Source organism: Macaca mulatta, chromosome 6 (genome assembly GCF_049350105.2).
Source record: "Macaca mulatta isolate MMU2019108-1 chromosome 6, T2T-MMU8v2.0, whole genome shotgun sequence".
NCBI classification, from domain to species: Eukaryota; Metazoa; Chordata; class Mammalia; order Primates; family Cercopithecidae; genus Macaca; species Macaca mulatta.
In genome coordinates this window covers 82994378-83010891 of record NC_133411.1, presented here as the reverse complement: position 1 = coordinate 83010891, position 16514 = coordinate 82994378, and the positions used below count along the sequence as shown (strand labels likewise).

General features: G+C 37.6%; 1 protein-coding gene across 5 annotated transcripts in view; it reads right to left on the bottom strand.

Moving 5' to 3' along the window:
- Positions 1-16514, bottom strand: part of IQGAP2 (IQ motif containing GTPase activating protein 2) — a 310132-nt gene that overhangs the window by 61057 nt on the left and 232561 nt on the right. For all 5 annotated transcript variants that reach the window (XM_015140297.3, XM_078004903.1, XM_028849526.2 and 2 more), the window contains 3 exons: positions 14759-14926; positions 9640-9782; positions 5693-5863 (listed from right to left, as the gene is read on the bottom strand). In XM_015140297.3, coding sequence (XP_014995783.1) covers positions 5693-5863; positions 9640-9782; positions 14759-14926 — 482 coding nt within the window. The remainder of the gene's footprint in view (positions 1-5692; positions 5864-9639; positions 9783-14758; positions 14927-16514) is intronic.

Genomic DNA, 16514 nt, shown 5'->3' with positions numbered 1-16514 from the left:
ATAAAGATGCCAACTGCCTCAACAAAACCTTAAACTTCAACGCAATCATTTAAAGATACAGGAATGGGTCTAGAATTTTATCAAATGCTTTTGCAGTAACTATTGAAATGGGCACATGAGTTTTTCTCCCTTAAGCTCTTATGGTGATAAAGAATTATACGGGAAGATGCATTATCATCTGGAGTTTTGAAACGGAAGTGATCTTAACAGTGCTGCTCAAACATTAATGTGAATATAAAATCATCTGAGGATCTTGTCAGAATGCAGGTTAGGATTCAATAGGCCTCGCGGAAGGCATGAGATTTTGTACTTTTACCAATCTTCCAGGCAAAGAGAGCATTGGGTATGTGTCCACACATTAAATGATAAAAATGTCAATAACCAAAATAAAAAATTTTAAATTAATTATCTGTTTAGAAAATGCTACCCCATGGGATTTGTCACAGTGTGGCAATTTTGAGATGGGCAAAATTCTCTGACGTCACCAACAGTTGTTCACAAAAGTGGCCCAACAGCACAACAGCAAGTAGGGGAAGTGGACCCTCATCGTGGGTCTCCGGGATTCCATGGCAGTCCAATCAGTAAAACACATGTTGTGATGGATCTTAACAATTCACACATTTTGGTGGTTAACACTGGTTTAAAGTAGAGAAGTGTAATTGTTTGAATGTATATTATAAATCCCATTCCTTCCTTAGTCCATACTGAAAGGCTAAACAAGATAATTGGAACGAGCTCAAGTTCCCATTCTGCTCTTCTGGAATTACCTAAACTCCAAAAACACTGTTAATTTCAATTATCTGAGATTCGCAAACATTCTGAATAAGTGACCTGTCATAGTAACAGATTATTTAATATTGAATCACTCCTGCATTGGCAAAATGACCCCATTCGTCCATTCTGTTTTTTTTTCTTCTTCTTCTTTTTTTTAATGTACTAAGGATTAACTGTGTATGCCACCAGGATTTACCTTGAGAGTTCATTATTATGTTTCATCTCATTATTATTTACGTACATTTTTCTGGTATTCTTCTACATTTATGAGTTTTGTTACCTTTCCAAATAAAGGCAGCTTGGCTGGGAATACAATTTTTTTGCTCCTGGATATGAACAGATACTTCTCAAAAGAAGACATTTATGCAGCCAACAAACATGAAAAAAAGCTCAACATCACTGGTCATTAGAGAAAAGCAAATCAAAACCACAATGAGATACCATCTCACGCCAGCTGGAATGACAATCATTAAAATGTCAGGAAACAACAGATGCTGGAGAGTATGTGGAGAAATAGGAAGGCTTTTACACTGTTGGTGGGAGTGTAACTTAGTTCAACCATTGTGGAAGACAGTGTGGTGATTCCTCAAGGATCTAGAACTAGAAATACCATTTGACTCAGCAATCCCATTACTGGGTATATACCCAAGGGATTATAAATCATTCTACTATAAAGACACAATGACAGGTATGTTTATTACAGTACTGTTCACAATAGTAAGGGATTGGAACCAACCCAAATGCCTGTCAATGATAGACTGGATAAAGAAAATGTGGCAGATATACACCATGGAATACTATGCAGTCATAAAAAAGGATGAGTTCACGTCCTTTGCAGGGACATGGATGAAGCTGGAAGCCATCATTCTCAGCAGACTAACACAGGAACAGAAAACCAAACACCTCATATTCTCACTCATAAGTGGGAGTTGAACAATGAGAACACATGGACACAGGGAGGGGAACATCACATACTGGGGCCTGTCAGGGGCTGGGGAACTAGGGGAGAGAGAGCATTAGGAGAAATACCTAATGTAGATGGTCTGTTGATGGGTGCAGCACACCACTATGGCACATGTATACCTATGTAACAAACCTGCACATTCTGCACATGTATCCCAGAACTTAAAGTATAATAATAAAAGAATTTTTTTTGCTCCATAGAAGCAGAATACTACTTACCTCATATTTCATTTGCCAAAACTCTGTTTTTCTTTTTTTTAGTCTGTAAGTTTTAGTTCCATTGAGATAAGCTTTTCCTATTATGTACCAACAACAGAACTCTTGTGCATAGCCATGATATTGTAAGCTCTTCTCTATTTAGAGGCTGTTTATTATAAGCAAATATGGGTATAAAGTTGATATAAAGAAACTTGGAAAATTACAGACAGATGCGATTTACATGCAGGGTGTGGTGGCTCATGCCTATAATCCCAGCACTTTGGAAAGCCGAGGCGGGCAGATCACTCGAGGCTGGGAATTCAAGACCAGCCTGGCCAACATGGTGAAACTCTGTCTCTATAAAAAATACAAAAATGAGCAGGGTGTGGCGGCGCATGCCTGTTATCCCAGCTACTTGGGAAGCTGAGGTATAAGAATCACTTGAACCCAGGAGGTGGAGGTTGCAGTGAGCTGGGATGGTGCCACTGCACTCCAGCCTGGGCGACAGAGCAAGACTCTGTTTAAAAAAAAATAGATTTACAAAAAAAAAAAAAATAGATTTACAAAAATGGCAGTCTCATTCTCCTGCCTGGTATGGGAACTTGTGGGAAAATTTATAATAGCCATCTTATTTGTTTTGTTTTCTAGTACCACAAATATATTTTCTGTGCAGAGTATCTGTATAAAAGAAGTCTGTCAAAACACTTAGACCTCAGAGGTCATTGCTCTGTTTTATAGACTTTATTCCTCGCTGGGAAATCTGGCTTGATACACTGGCTGCTATGCTTGATAACTGGACACTCAGTACAGACATATTCAAATTACCAATGCCAACTTCGAATGCACAAAATACTTGTGGGATCTCGGTTAGCCAAGAAAGCCCTAAACATTTACCTCTTCTCCCTCTCCTCGAAGGTAAAAAAAAAATCCAGCAATCTATAGGAGTAGTCAGTTACATTAAAACAACTGAGGACCGACTCTCTCAGGCCATCCCCTTCCTCTCGGCACACAGACTCTGCCGCTGCTCCTGGCAAAGTGAAGTTCCTTCAGGGTAGCTTGTTTTTCTTCACCAGGATGCTTGTGGCACTCCCTGAGCTGAAGTTCAATAATTCATTATATCTCAGGGCTAGGTTTTGGTGTTTGCCACTATTATATCCTTTTCTAAAAAGTAGTATACTAGCTTTCTTCAGTTCACGAAAAAAACTTCCTCCTGTAGTTATCTATTCTATCCTATTTGATTTTTTTCTGATGTCTTCCTGTGCCACATCAACAATATCAATATTGGATCCCCATTATCTGCCCTCTGAGTCATTATCTCTATCACCTTGCCATTTCTAAAGTTTATCAAGCACTTGAGAAGCACATACTAGGAAACGTCTGTTATGTGAGTTATTGCAGTCAGTCCTCACCACCCTGCAATAAAATGGGCATTATATTTTTCAGATGAGAAAGTGTGTTTTTAATAATCTATTCTTTCTCTCATCCTTTGTGGATTTTTCTGAAGCTTTCTGTGTCTGCTCCAATTATGCTCAGTGTCCATTTTGCATTCTGCAGTTATAAATTCATTTACATTCTATGACATCATTATTTCTCTTCCTCTCCTTAGCTGTCAGCTGTCTTTTTATTTTATTATTCTGTTGTCTTCTTATTTCATTAAGTCCACGTCTTAACAAATTCCTTGACAGTATAAAGCAGTTTCAGTATAATATTCTCTCCTGTCTTCTAGAAGAGTAACTCTAGATGTCTACTCCATTTATATTTTGCAAGTTACATTCCTTTTTCTGTTTTTGATATAAAATCTTTTTTGTTTATGAGCAGTTTTTTCTTTCTGGCTCACTCACGCGATTTTACTGGGGACTTCTAACTGCTCAAAAATAATAATAATAATAAAAAAATAATAAAATAATAATAATCTACAGATTCTCTTTGACTTCCTCTATATTGACCTGGGCACCTCCCAATTAACTCCATAAGCACTTGAGACACAGTGCTGGACGTTGATCATGCACATTCTCTGTACCACTTTTCCTTGGCAGACCACTGACGGCAGGCAGGGTGGTGTAGCTGGGGTATAGCTGGCCTTGGCCTAGGAGCTTTGCCTTTGTATTTCTCTCCAATTTTGTTAAGACTCCTGTATCTGGGGGCAATTCAGCCAGCTAGGAAGCTCACAGTGTTTTACATAGGGGAACTTCTCAGATATCAGAACATTTTCCTACTTGAAGGTGAACCAGCCACTTTGGCGAGAAATGAGATTAGCATGACACCTTTTGGTTCATGGGCTCTTGGTTTTAAGGGTCAGCAGGTTCCTATAGACTGCATTATTCACTTCTGGTCCACATCCGTGAAGTAGGCTTACCTTTAGGTTTCATGCCCTCTGTTTTGGAAAATTGTCAGAAGACTGATAAAAAGGCATGGTGAGGTGACTTCATGGTTTGATGACTGCTTCGTCAATTCTTTTGCCTCTGCTGAGGTGGAGGAAAAAGGCTCCAAATGATCGCTCTTGTCCTTACCCCATTTCTCTCATCCTTCAGCCCTGGTTTCTAATACAGAGGGATTCTGTACTGGTGGGCTCTGTAGTATACCTTCCAACTGCAACACTGCTGTGTGCCCCGAGACTGGGGAGTGTGGGGTCCAAATTTTATATTGGCTGACATGTGAAATTTGTCCAAAATTAGAGCCTCATCAGTGTAGATGACAATTTTGAGGCTTTTGTTCACTTCCTGTGTGTTCTGTCTACTATTTGTTTAAAGGACTAAATTGGAAACTCACTGGCCCACCTAGAAAAATCCTTTGAGTGTCAGATTTATAGTAGAAATTTCTTTTATAAAATTATTTCTGCTTTGCTAATAATATCTTAAGCTCCAAGCAAATTTTAAACACGTAAGCATCTATCATGTGCAAGATACAGGAACACAAATGTTGGTAAAATTCATTTTCTGCCTTGGACATTACAGTTAGGTGGGAAAAGCAGATGAGTTCACCAGTGACCACACAAAAAAGAAGCTCTTCCACAGAAAAACGTTCAATTTAGGAAGCTTCAAAGTAAAAACCCATCAGCATCAGACTTTACCAGTTGTTAACAATACCCCTTTGAACTCACAATAAAAAGAACAAACTCACAGCCTTTCACAAACCAGTGTGGTGACTGGTAGGGGGTACTACAGGAATACAGAAGAGAAACATCTAAACCTGGCAAATTCTCCTGCCAATCAGAAAGTTCAGACAAGTCATGCAAACTTAAGAACAATTTATAGCAAAAAAATTGGGAATGAAGGTTTCTCCTGCAGGCCTAAATGAAGAGTGACAGATTACAGAAGGTAAGAAGACATTCTTAGAGATGCTAAATCTGTTTATTTCATTAGTTCTTCTGTTCTTTCAGGCTAGAACAGCACAGAAACTAAGATGCCACTCAACATCCACTAATCACAAAAAAGCCAAATTGTAAAGTCCCCAAGCCAGGTATGATTTCAACTCTGATCCAAGGCATATCCCTTTGGGTCCAACTAAGTTGGCAGCAGGTGGATCTGTGCAAATCTGCAGTGCTCCTAAATACTCTCTAGAAGACCATAGGTTAAGTCATTCATCATCAAAATGCTTTCCATTTTAAAGCCTTAGTGAAGTAGACTAGGGGTACTGATTATGTAAAAATATGCAGTCAGATTTGTTTATAGTAATGCTGGTAGTTGACTATTATCAAAGAAAACATTTTCAGGTGATATGACAGTTTGTCGTAAACAGTGGTAGGTGATCCACATACCTGTATTTTGACCACATTCTCTTCTTGTTCATGCAAAAATGATTTTCTAGCTTCAAACTCTTCCCTAAGGATGGGTCCTGAACTTGTGGCTTGAAAGCGAAGAAGCATCTCTTCTGAAGCAGACCATATATTCTCACGAATGTAACCTACTGTGACTTCCTCAATTATGTCCTGGCAAGAGATATTTCTTATGGTTATACTTCACACATCAGCTGAAAGGCACACATAGAATAGCTTGTGATATTTTATCTTTTAGAAAACAATATGGATGTCTCCTTTTGGCTTGGTTTAAAAACAAATTTAAGCAGAGCTGAGGGATGAAACTGGCTTAGCTTCTTTCTAGCAATATGATTTTGGAATCTCCGAGTTTGGTGCTGAGGTGGCAAGAGAATAAAGCTCAATGATCTCAGGATTTGGAAGCAGAGATGTATGGATGATGCTGGCAAGGACGAGGCATGAGGCCTGATCTCCACAGAATGTAAAGGGACAAGGGTGCTTGCTGTAAAAACATGCATCACCTCCCACTTCCCTTGGGCTGCCAAGGAAAAGACTGCAATGGTCATAAGGTTCTCAGACTTCTTTCCCATTTTTTCCCCAGGCCAGAGTAGGCAGACCCCTGTAATGAGCTGCAGCCAAACTCAGAATGATGTTCTGGGGCAAAAGAAAAAGGGGTGGGAGGGGCAAGATAAGTGCTATTAAGGATAGATGGCAGAAATCTAGAAGAATGAGAAAAAAGGAAGAAGGGGGTTATAAGAAAGTTTCCCATGGGGTATGAACAGGGTTTACTTTTATGCCCGATGAGAGATGCAAAGAAAGACTGGACTGTCACTTCTATAGCTGATGACTCTTATTTAGTACAACTGGAATTAATGGTTGGTTAACTCAAAGAGCTAAAAGTGAAATCATACAAAAGATGCATACATATCTTTAAGAGAAGACATATATGTATGCATTCATTGCATAAAACTGGTAACTTCAGGTTGTTTAGAAGAAACACAACTTTTTAATAACAGTGTTATACCTTCCACTGGTTAATAATCTTAACAGACTGATGCTTGATATAACAAAAAGTTATACCTGGGGTATATCTTGGGATGTCACATGACCAATTTTTTATTCTAAATTTTAAATCTTCGATGCTGCTTCTTTATAGTTTGATACATCTTTTCAACCATAGCACATAATTTTTTAGCATGTCTATGATTTCATTTTTTTCTTCAAAATTAGCACTAATAATCCATTGCTACAATGTCATTTTCCTAAAACTTGTACGACCTCTGAACATCTGAAATGAGTCACTAAACTGTGTTCTTCACTATCTTCTTGTCATTAAGCATTTTTGGTAGCACTGGTCAGACTCAGATCACGTTTTTTTCCTCTAAGTTTTAGTAAATACTGCATTGGTGATTCTGTCTGCAATACTGCTACACTGCAATATCTTTGATGTTGACTTTTAATGATTCTGTAAGATGTTTGTTCTTGTTTTTTTCCAAGATAGAACTTAATTATCATCAGTATTTTCTCTTTAAACATATTACGATGCGTGGATCCATTACCGGCAGGTTTCACATCCTTTGAGTCGAACTTTTGTTTTTAAATCCAAAGCAATGTTGGTGAATATTACTTCAAGAGTATTCCCCCTGGGAAGCATTACTCACTTTTTAAAGTACTTATGTATTTCTTAAGCCACCAACTTGGGTTATTAATTCCAGAGCAATGGGCACATGACAAAACCACTCAGAGATACTGGTGACTGTGTCAAAAACAATGAAAAAGTGGAAAAGATACTAGACTAGAAGTTGGAAGCACTGGAAATAAATCTGTTAATTGACAAAATCTACCCAAATTGCAGAATTAGTACAAGCTGCTTCACCTACTCTGTGCCCCAATTTCCTCACTTAGAAAAACAGAAGATGAGAATATTTGCTCTATCTCTACTTAGAGGATAATTTAGGGATCAAAGTGATGTGAAAGTATATTGGAAAGTGAAACTCTATATAAATGAGGGGTACTTGGCTATGTTTATGGTTTCAGGAGACCTCATTCTCAATTCCACACATTCTTTGGGTATTTGCAGGGACACCAGTTGGAAAGGTTACTTTTGGCCATAACTTGTTTCAGACATCTTGCTACAAGGGTTGATTCCAATTTCACATTCCTCTGACTTTACCTCCTCTTGTTTCTTCATGGCTGCCCACCAACCTCAGACAAAGCAAAGAAGAACCTCACAGAGAAGGCCATTCGGCAAGATCTACTTCACTACCTGTTTATAGCTAAGTCTTTTGTTTCAGGAAATTTTCACCAAGCATTTAGTCCCCCTATTCCCATGTTGCGAGAAAATATTCAGCTCTAACAAAGCCATGATTATACAAATAATCTATTGTCAAAGTGCTTCTCTCGTTCCTCTATGTAGGGAGGGGCAACTAAAAAATGAATGAAATTCAGTGATCTAGAACTGAAACTGAAAAGAGCTCTTTTGGCTGTACTTTTTCTCCTAGCTTTGCTCTTGTTATCTTTTTTTGTAAATACTTCAGCCCTGGGCTCCTGTATATATAAAAATTGCTGAATATTTGGGAGGGAATTAGGACTACAATGGACAAGGCACATGGGGAAATCAGGAGGACCCCTGAGACTCCAGCTAGTCTTGTTTACAATGAGAAAAAGCATCTGAACCTGAGATTCTAAAGCAGACTTTTCTGTTTTTTTTTTTTTTTTTTTTTTTTTTTTTTTTTCCCAGAGACAGAGTATAGTTCTTATTGCCCAGGCTGGAGTGCAGTGGTGCGATCTTGGCTCACTGCAACCTCTGCCTCCTGGTTTCAGGCAATTCTCCTGACTCAGCCTCCCAAGTAGCTGGGATTACAGGTGCTCGCCACCATGCCCAGCTAATTTTTGTATTTTTAGTAAAGATGGGGCTTCGCCTAATACAGACTTTTCTAAATGAGTTTCTTCTTTCTGTATTTAAAATAACAAATGTACCCCCAAAAAGAGAAACAAACAAAAACTAACAAATGTCCTAATAGTCAATAACGATGCTATGTTCACTAATGCACTATTTCTTTACTCCTAACAAGAAGCTCAAACAGGTACTATCTATATAGTTTGGTTAAAAAGAGATGAGAGAAGGGATAAATTACTTTCAATAAGTAAAATCTGTTGGAAGAAAGCTTTCAAATGTGGGTCAAGGATTAGTTAAAAGGGATCTTTAGTAGTTAAATAGAAATTCCAATTCAATGTATCATGTATAACTCTCGGTTAGTGCAATATATGGACACATGGCTAATTTTTATGTCAGTTAATCGAAAGCCAAGTATAAGATACACTCAATTGTGATGTTAGCACTTACATTTGGACATGGGTACATCCAGAGCTCTAGAAATGTTAAGCAATGAAAACATGCTAAGATGACCATCTCAGAAGCAGCAAACGTTTAATGTTTACCCATCCTGCTCTTTGCCCAACTCTGTTCTTTGCTTCTGAAGCTGTCCTGGAGATGGCTGGGGCCATGTGTGGCAGAGATGCCCTCTCTAGCACTTTGTAGAAAAAAATGACATATTGGTTTGAAAGGTACAATGTTAAGTTGCAGGCTGAGATGGGTGGGAAAGAAATACCTTTTAAATATTGACAACCCAGGAATTATCATTAATTGAGCTTAATTAAGTCAAGAAAAATCTTAAGATTGATTTCTTAGGATAATCTACCATCCCAAATAAATAGTGAAATATTTCTTCCCCCTGCTCTATTTGGTTTTGTTAAGCCAATATGGAAAAAACTCTGTACATTAGTAACAATGCAGCCATATTCAACTGCAGTTCATGAAGACTTCATTACATATCCAGCCTTCAGATAAATCAATTAGTTCCTCTCATCACTTCCATGATTCAGAAATAGTCAACCAGTCAAATTTAACTTTATACAGTACAGTTATCCATCAAACACCAACCTCCTACCTCGATTTCTTTTCCTGTGAGCCATGATTCTTTATACAAGCATGATTCAGGTATGACCCAGGAGCCCTCTTTTGAATCAATGTTGTAACAGTAGTCATATTTTTCATTCAGGTTGAGTTTGAGCCATGAACCTTCACTAGACACTAAAGAAAAAAGTTTGTTAAATTCTATAGAGACACAGTGAACCCTTAAACATTAGCGTAGTTTCTTTAATATGTAAAATAATTGAATATGTTTTTCACCAAACCTTCAGACGGTCAAAGGCATCAGAAATGACCCACTAACATGGAATAAATTCGATGTATTTAATGGCAGATGCCTGCTAACCCAAGGAAAAGGAAGAGACATAAATGTCTAAGGCTAGCTCTGAAACTTAAATCTTTCATTAGGATGATGAAAACATGTTTGGCCAAAAACAGTCAAAGAGAAGGAAAAGCAAACAATAATTGTAAGTCCCAGGTAGATGCAAACAACAACACATGTAGACAAAGGAGACCAATCGGCAAGATCCTCTTTGCTTACAAAGTTTACCTGCAATTTCTCCAACAAGGAGATACCCACAAGGACTGTGGCCCTTATTTAAGGAGGGCCAATGACTGGCATTCAACCAAAGCAGAACCTTTGGAGACAACGTTACTCAAAGTACAAAATGGCATAAGCACAACATAAAGGTCAACTAATGTAGGGAAAAAGAAAATTCCTGGTTCCTCTGACTTATTTTGTGCTACACAACCACACAAAATGAGAAAAAAATTTTTTTTTGAAACTTAATTTTGGGGGAGGGGTGATAGAAAAACCTATGGTAGTTATGACTTCGATTGGTCAAGAATATCTCCTTCTCATGAATCCATGGGCTAAACTTCATATTTAGAAATCTGTTTATTTTGTTGAATGGTTACAATTCTGGTCCCAGACCTGAGAGCAAAAAACAACAGAAAAAGATAAAAAGTTCTAACTTAGACTAAGTTAAGTCAACTGCACCAAGTGAGCATGAGACTCATTACCTTTTCAGGTAAATCAAAGTTCAAGTGAATTTCTTCACAAAATATTGAAATGCATTGAAATAACTAAGCAGGGGTAACTTTAAGGTCTTTAATATGTGTTAATGCTTCATTTGACTTTAAATGCCCCTCACCTGTTCTTTCTGTTTGTCAATGCCCAGGAAGAGAGATGTATCTCTTTTCAATGGGCAGTCAGACAGCTGGTTCATCTGTTTAGAAATATGGGTCTACTACAAAATACATTGTACAGTCAAGTTAGGATGTTTACAAGTAATTATTATTCTTTCTTCCTTCCCTTCCCTCTTCCTACCCTCCCCTCCCCTCCCTTCCTTCCTTTCTTTCTTGCTTTTGAGACAGGGTCTCACTCTGTTACCCAGGCTGGAGAACAGTGGTGTGACCAAGGCTCACTGCAGCCTTAACTTCCCCAGGCTCAGATGAGCCTCCAGAGTAGCTGGGACCACAGGATCATGCACAACTGGCTAATTTTTTGTATTTTTTGTAGAGATGGGTTTTGCCATGTTGTCCAGGCTGTTCTCAAACTCCTGGGGTCAAGCAATCCACTCGCCTCAGCTGCCCAAAGTGCTGGGATTATAGGCATGAACCACCACGACCAGGCAATTATGATATTTTCAATTATCAATAGTTGTCAGATTCATAAATGTTTTCAGAAGAATAATCACCCTTCTTAAGGCAACTCATTGGGAAGGGAAGAAAGCAAGCAAAGCTGGTGAAAATGTTTCTCCCATCACTTAAACTGAGAAGTAAAAAATTTCTTAGTTGGTTAAAAGCCAATCACTTGAACTTTGATTTATCTGGAAAGGCAATGAGTCTAAAGCTCACTTGATAGCAGTTGACTTAGTTTAGTCTAAGTTAGAACTTCTTATATTTTTCTGTTGTTTTTAGCTCTCACCCAAATATGACACATGGGAAAAGAAGCAGGCAAGTTTAGGAGAGAGAAGATAAACTAAGTTTTTTCCATGATGAATATGAAATTAGGATAGCTAATTAATACAGTTATATAATTCTTTCATAATGAAGGATGAGATAGGGGACATTACAGTAATTCCTGATGAAGAGATCTGAATGGCATTAGAAGGCTTTACTTGGGTTAGGATGTCAGTAGGTAATAGGCAGGAAGAATTCCTATCTTTTTCACATCTAGTTTGAATGTAGTTAGATAAGAGGCTGAGGAGAGCTACTTTCCAGCATGGGTTCCAAATAGTTTTTCAAAGAAATATAGTTGGGTTGTTACTTAGAAAAAAGACTGATAACAGTTAGTTAAGAGGTGATGAACACTCCACAAGGAGGCATACTTTTTAGATGCCTTCCAGACAAAATCATACGCGAACATATAGAAGCGTTAAACTGAGTTATAAGGCTGAGTAATCCATCCACCGAATGGTGGATGTTTTAGTTTGGGAAAAGATAGCCATCCTAGAACCAGAGGTGAAAGAGATAAGAATAAATCATCCTGTGCATGCCTGAAAACAATGCTCATAGCTCTATTGGGAGGTGAAAATCAGTCTTTAATTGCTTGGGATGCTCTTCTTTCTAGAACAGGAGTCGGCAAACTTTTTCTGTAGAGTCAGAGAGTAGGGGCTGGGTGCGGTGGCTCATGCCTGTAATTCCAGCACTTCGGGAGGCCGAGGCAGGTGTATCACCTGAGGTCGGGAGTTCGAGACCAACCTGGTCAACATGGTGAAACCCCGTCTCTACTAAAAAATACAAAAATGAGCCAGGCATGTTGGCATGTAACTGTAATCCCAGATACTTGGGAGGCTGAGACAGGAGAATTGCTTGAACCTAGGAGGTGGAGGTTGCAGTGAGCCAAGATTGCCCTGCTGTACTCCAGCCTGGGTGACAGAGCGAGACTTCATCTTGGGGAAAAAAAAGGCAAATATTTTCAGCTTTGCAGGCTGTGGGTCTCTGAAACAACCACTCAGCACTACCACTGCATCAGGGAAGCAGTCACAGATCATATATAAATTAATGTGTGGCTGGATTTCAGCGAAACTTTATTAAGGCAGATGGCAGCACAAGAAATGTACTAAAAATGATTAGAATGAGTTCAGCAAGGTTGCAGGATACAAGATCAATATACAAAAATCAGTTGTATGAAAAGATATGCCCACGAAAAAACCCGGACATGAATGTTCATAGCAGTCTCATTCAGAATAGCCAAAAGTTGGGGGGAGAGGGTGGCACAGAATACAGGTTCCATCAGTTGATGACTGGGTAAACAAAATGTGGCATACTCATACAATGGAATATTAGCCCCTAAAAAGGACAAACTGACAAATACTACATGAATGAACTCTGAAAATGTTATGCTAGGTAAAAGAAGCCAGACACAAAAGGCTATGTATTGTATAATTCTGTTTACATGAAATGTCCAAAACAGGCCAAAGGCAGAAAGTAGATTAGTAGTTGCCTGGGGCTGGGGAGTGGGTGATGGGGATTGACTGCTAATAGGTACTGGGTTTTGTTTTGGTGTAATGAAAATGTTCTGGAATTAACTAGAGGTGTTGGATGTACAACCTTGTGAATATGCTAAAAACCTCTTAATTACATACCTTAAAAGGACAATTTTATGGCATATAAATTATTTCTCAATAAAAAGTCAATTGTGTATCTATAAACTAGCAATAAACAATCCCAAAATATAATTAAAAAACAATATTTACAATAGAATAAAAATGATAAAATACTTAGGAATAAATTTAATGAAACAAATGCAAGCCTTGTATGCTGAAAACTACAAAAAATTGTTGAAAGAGTTTTAAACTTGATTAAAAGGAAAGACATCCCATGTACATGGATCAGAATATTGTTAAGATGGCAAGACTTCTCAAAGTTATCTATAGATTCAATACGATCTCAGTTGACAAAAGTCTTGCTGCCTTTTTTTCTTCCCAGAAGAATGAACCTGAAGCGCTTCCTAGGTTTCTGAATTGGATACAAAGGGATTTGACCATAGTCACCCAAATATGACACGTGGAAAATGAAATAGGCAAGTTTAGGAGACAGAAGATAAACTAAGTTTTTCCAGGATGAATTTGAAATTAGGATAGCTCATTAATACAATTATGCAATTCTTTCCCAATGAAGGATGAGACAGGGGACATTATAGTAATTCCTGATGAAGAGATCTGAATGGAACAGAGAGGGACTCAAGGGTGATCAGATGCCAAGTAAGAGAGTGGTCATTTCATTAATAGAAAATTTACTGAATTTTAAGGTGGAATCTCCAAGTTGGAAATATATGAAACTTGAAAGCAAGTACATAGGGTACTACTAGACAAACATCAAGTTGGACTAAAAAAGTTTTTTTTTTTCCTTAAGCTCTACTTCTAAGGCCATACGCTGTCACACTAGTTTCTTAAAGATGAATACTATCCTGTAGATGACCTACAATGTGGTACAAATAAACACTAGCCTAGAAGTTGAGAGCCACCTTGATGCTTGACACTAGGAAATAGTAGGTGCTTAATAAAATCTACTAAAGAAATTCTAGATTAAAAATTAATTGTCCTTGGGTCTACCATTCTTTTCCTCTGTCTGAAATCTTACCAATGTGAATTACCAAATCTGAAAAATGAGTATCAAACTGTATAGTCTCAAAGATTATTTCCAGAGCTAACAATGTAGGTTCTGCCGTTGGATTGAGTAGGCATAACTAGTTGCCTAGCTTTGCCCACTGATCCCTTGCAGACTGGCTCATTGTACTTTATTTCATATATTCAAAATTACTCTTTACCCCTATTTAATATTGTACAATCACAAAGGATTAAGTGAGAGAAAATATTAGTATAAACATCTATTTATATCACTGGTCTACCCATATGAATAAATGAATCAATAAGCATAACTTGTATAAGGCACAGATTCCTCAAATATGACATTTTCTTAATGCCATCCATATATTGCCACTGAGCTCATCATAGCTTTCCAAAACTAAAAAGAAACATTTAAAACTCTTCCTAATTTCCTTAGCCATAGATGACAAAAAATTACAGAAATATTAATTTGAAAGCAATACTTGTCTTAAAATTAAGAAAATATAATACCACAGAAATGATATTTAAAATAGCTTGCGCTAAAGTAACAAACCAACTTACCTCTTTCAGATTTGAGCTCTTTTGCCTTCACAAGGGCATCATAGTATTTGTCAGCACACTCCGGGATTATGTCATTTGCATTAGAAGTGGAAGACTTCAATACAGACAAAATATCACTTGATTTTTTTCCTTCCAAACACTGATTAACATCAACCACCAGAGTAACCCCTGGGTAATTGAAAAAAGAAGTTTCTTGTTAATGGTTATCTTCTACTTACTTCAAGGCATGCAAATATATAATTCAACGTTTTAGGAATGCATTAGTATCAAACATTTTTACCCTTTGAGAATATTCACCACATATGCCCAAGACAATCACAAATTCACCGACCAGTTTAGTCCATAAGAAGAATTAGATACCATGGGAGTATGGTTTATTAAAAACAACAGTCTTCCCTGGTTACTCATACGTGGTATCAAGGCACTAGGTTTTGCTTGCTGTAGTAATCTATGAAATGGGGTGAATACACACCAACAGTAGATATGTAGCTCTAACCTAGGCCATTAACATGTATTTGAGAACTAGTTTTACAAAGACATTTGTTTACTTTAGGATAAGCAAAATGCTTTTTAAGTGATGGAAATCCTGGTATTCTCTTGTATAGTGCTAATATATTTAGCAAGATTGTCATAAACAACCTAAACAAGAGTTCTGGAAAGGCAGAGCTGGTGGATATGTGTGACAGAGTCCTAAAACTTAATTCTGGAACCATTTTAGACCTAACTAGCATTTTATCCCATTGCGAATTTCTACCCCTCCTCATTAACAAAACCATATTAAACTCTTGGTTGCCTAAGGGAAGTTAACTTAGTGAATTATTTCCCACTTTAATTCCAGGTAAGAATGTCCAATCAGTAGGACTAGCGTTTTCACAACCAGTAAATGCATTGAGTTAGAAAAGTAGAACCAGAAAATGAAAAGAAGCCAAGTTAAAATACTTACTACATGGAAAACATCTTGATGAAAAGAGAAGGGAGACATGGATACTTTCTCTTTTTTTCTTACATGTACATCAAACTCTACAAATATTAAATTACAATCTGTTCTCATCAAATTATGTTCACAGGTGCATAGTACTATGAGGGTTAAAGGCAAAAGGAAAACAGAGATTGACTTTCAACAACCTGGAGTCAAAGTCATGCAAATCTGGAGGGGCACACAGAGATGAAAGGAGAACTTCTCAGGCAAACTCCAGTGGTTATTGAACAAAAGGTATGGCAGTATGTTCTTATGCCAATAGAGTTTAACAGGAAATAGGTAGACATTGCCCTTTCCTCTTCTTCTGGAAAGCTTTGTAGGATAGAGAAAATAGAGTACTGGAAATTGAGAAGTTTGTGGTCTGAGAATAGCCAAAGGAATAAGAAAATGACAAAAATTATCACATAAACTACATGTGACAGTGTCATCTAACCCAATAAAATGCAATTTTCCTTAAAAGATATTACAAAAGGCACACATTTCTTGCATATATTATCATTGAGTATTGATGTGCTGGTTCACAGGTCAATTTCCAGATAACTAAAGCTAATTCCTTTATGGACCAACTCTCATCTTAATAGAATCATTTTTGATGAAACTCTAAAACATGCCTTAGAGAAAATCCTAACAGGACAGTCGCTATTGCTCCTTATTTTACCCAAAGTCTCTGGTATAAAGTAGGTGCTTAATGTCTGCTGAGAGCTGCCAGAAGAGTCCTTCTTGTCATTAAAATTGTGCTGTGCTATAATCCGGTGTTATTTTCAAGGACTATGGAGG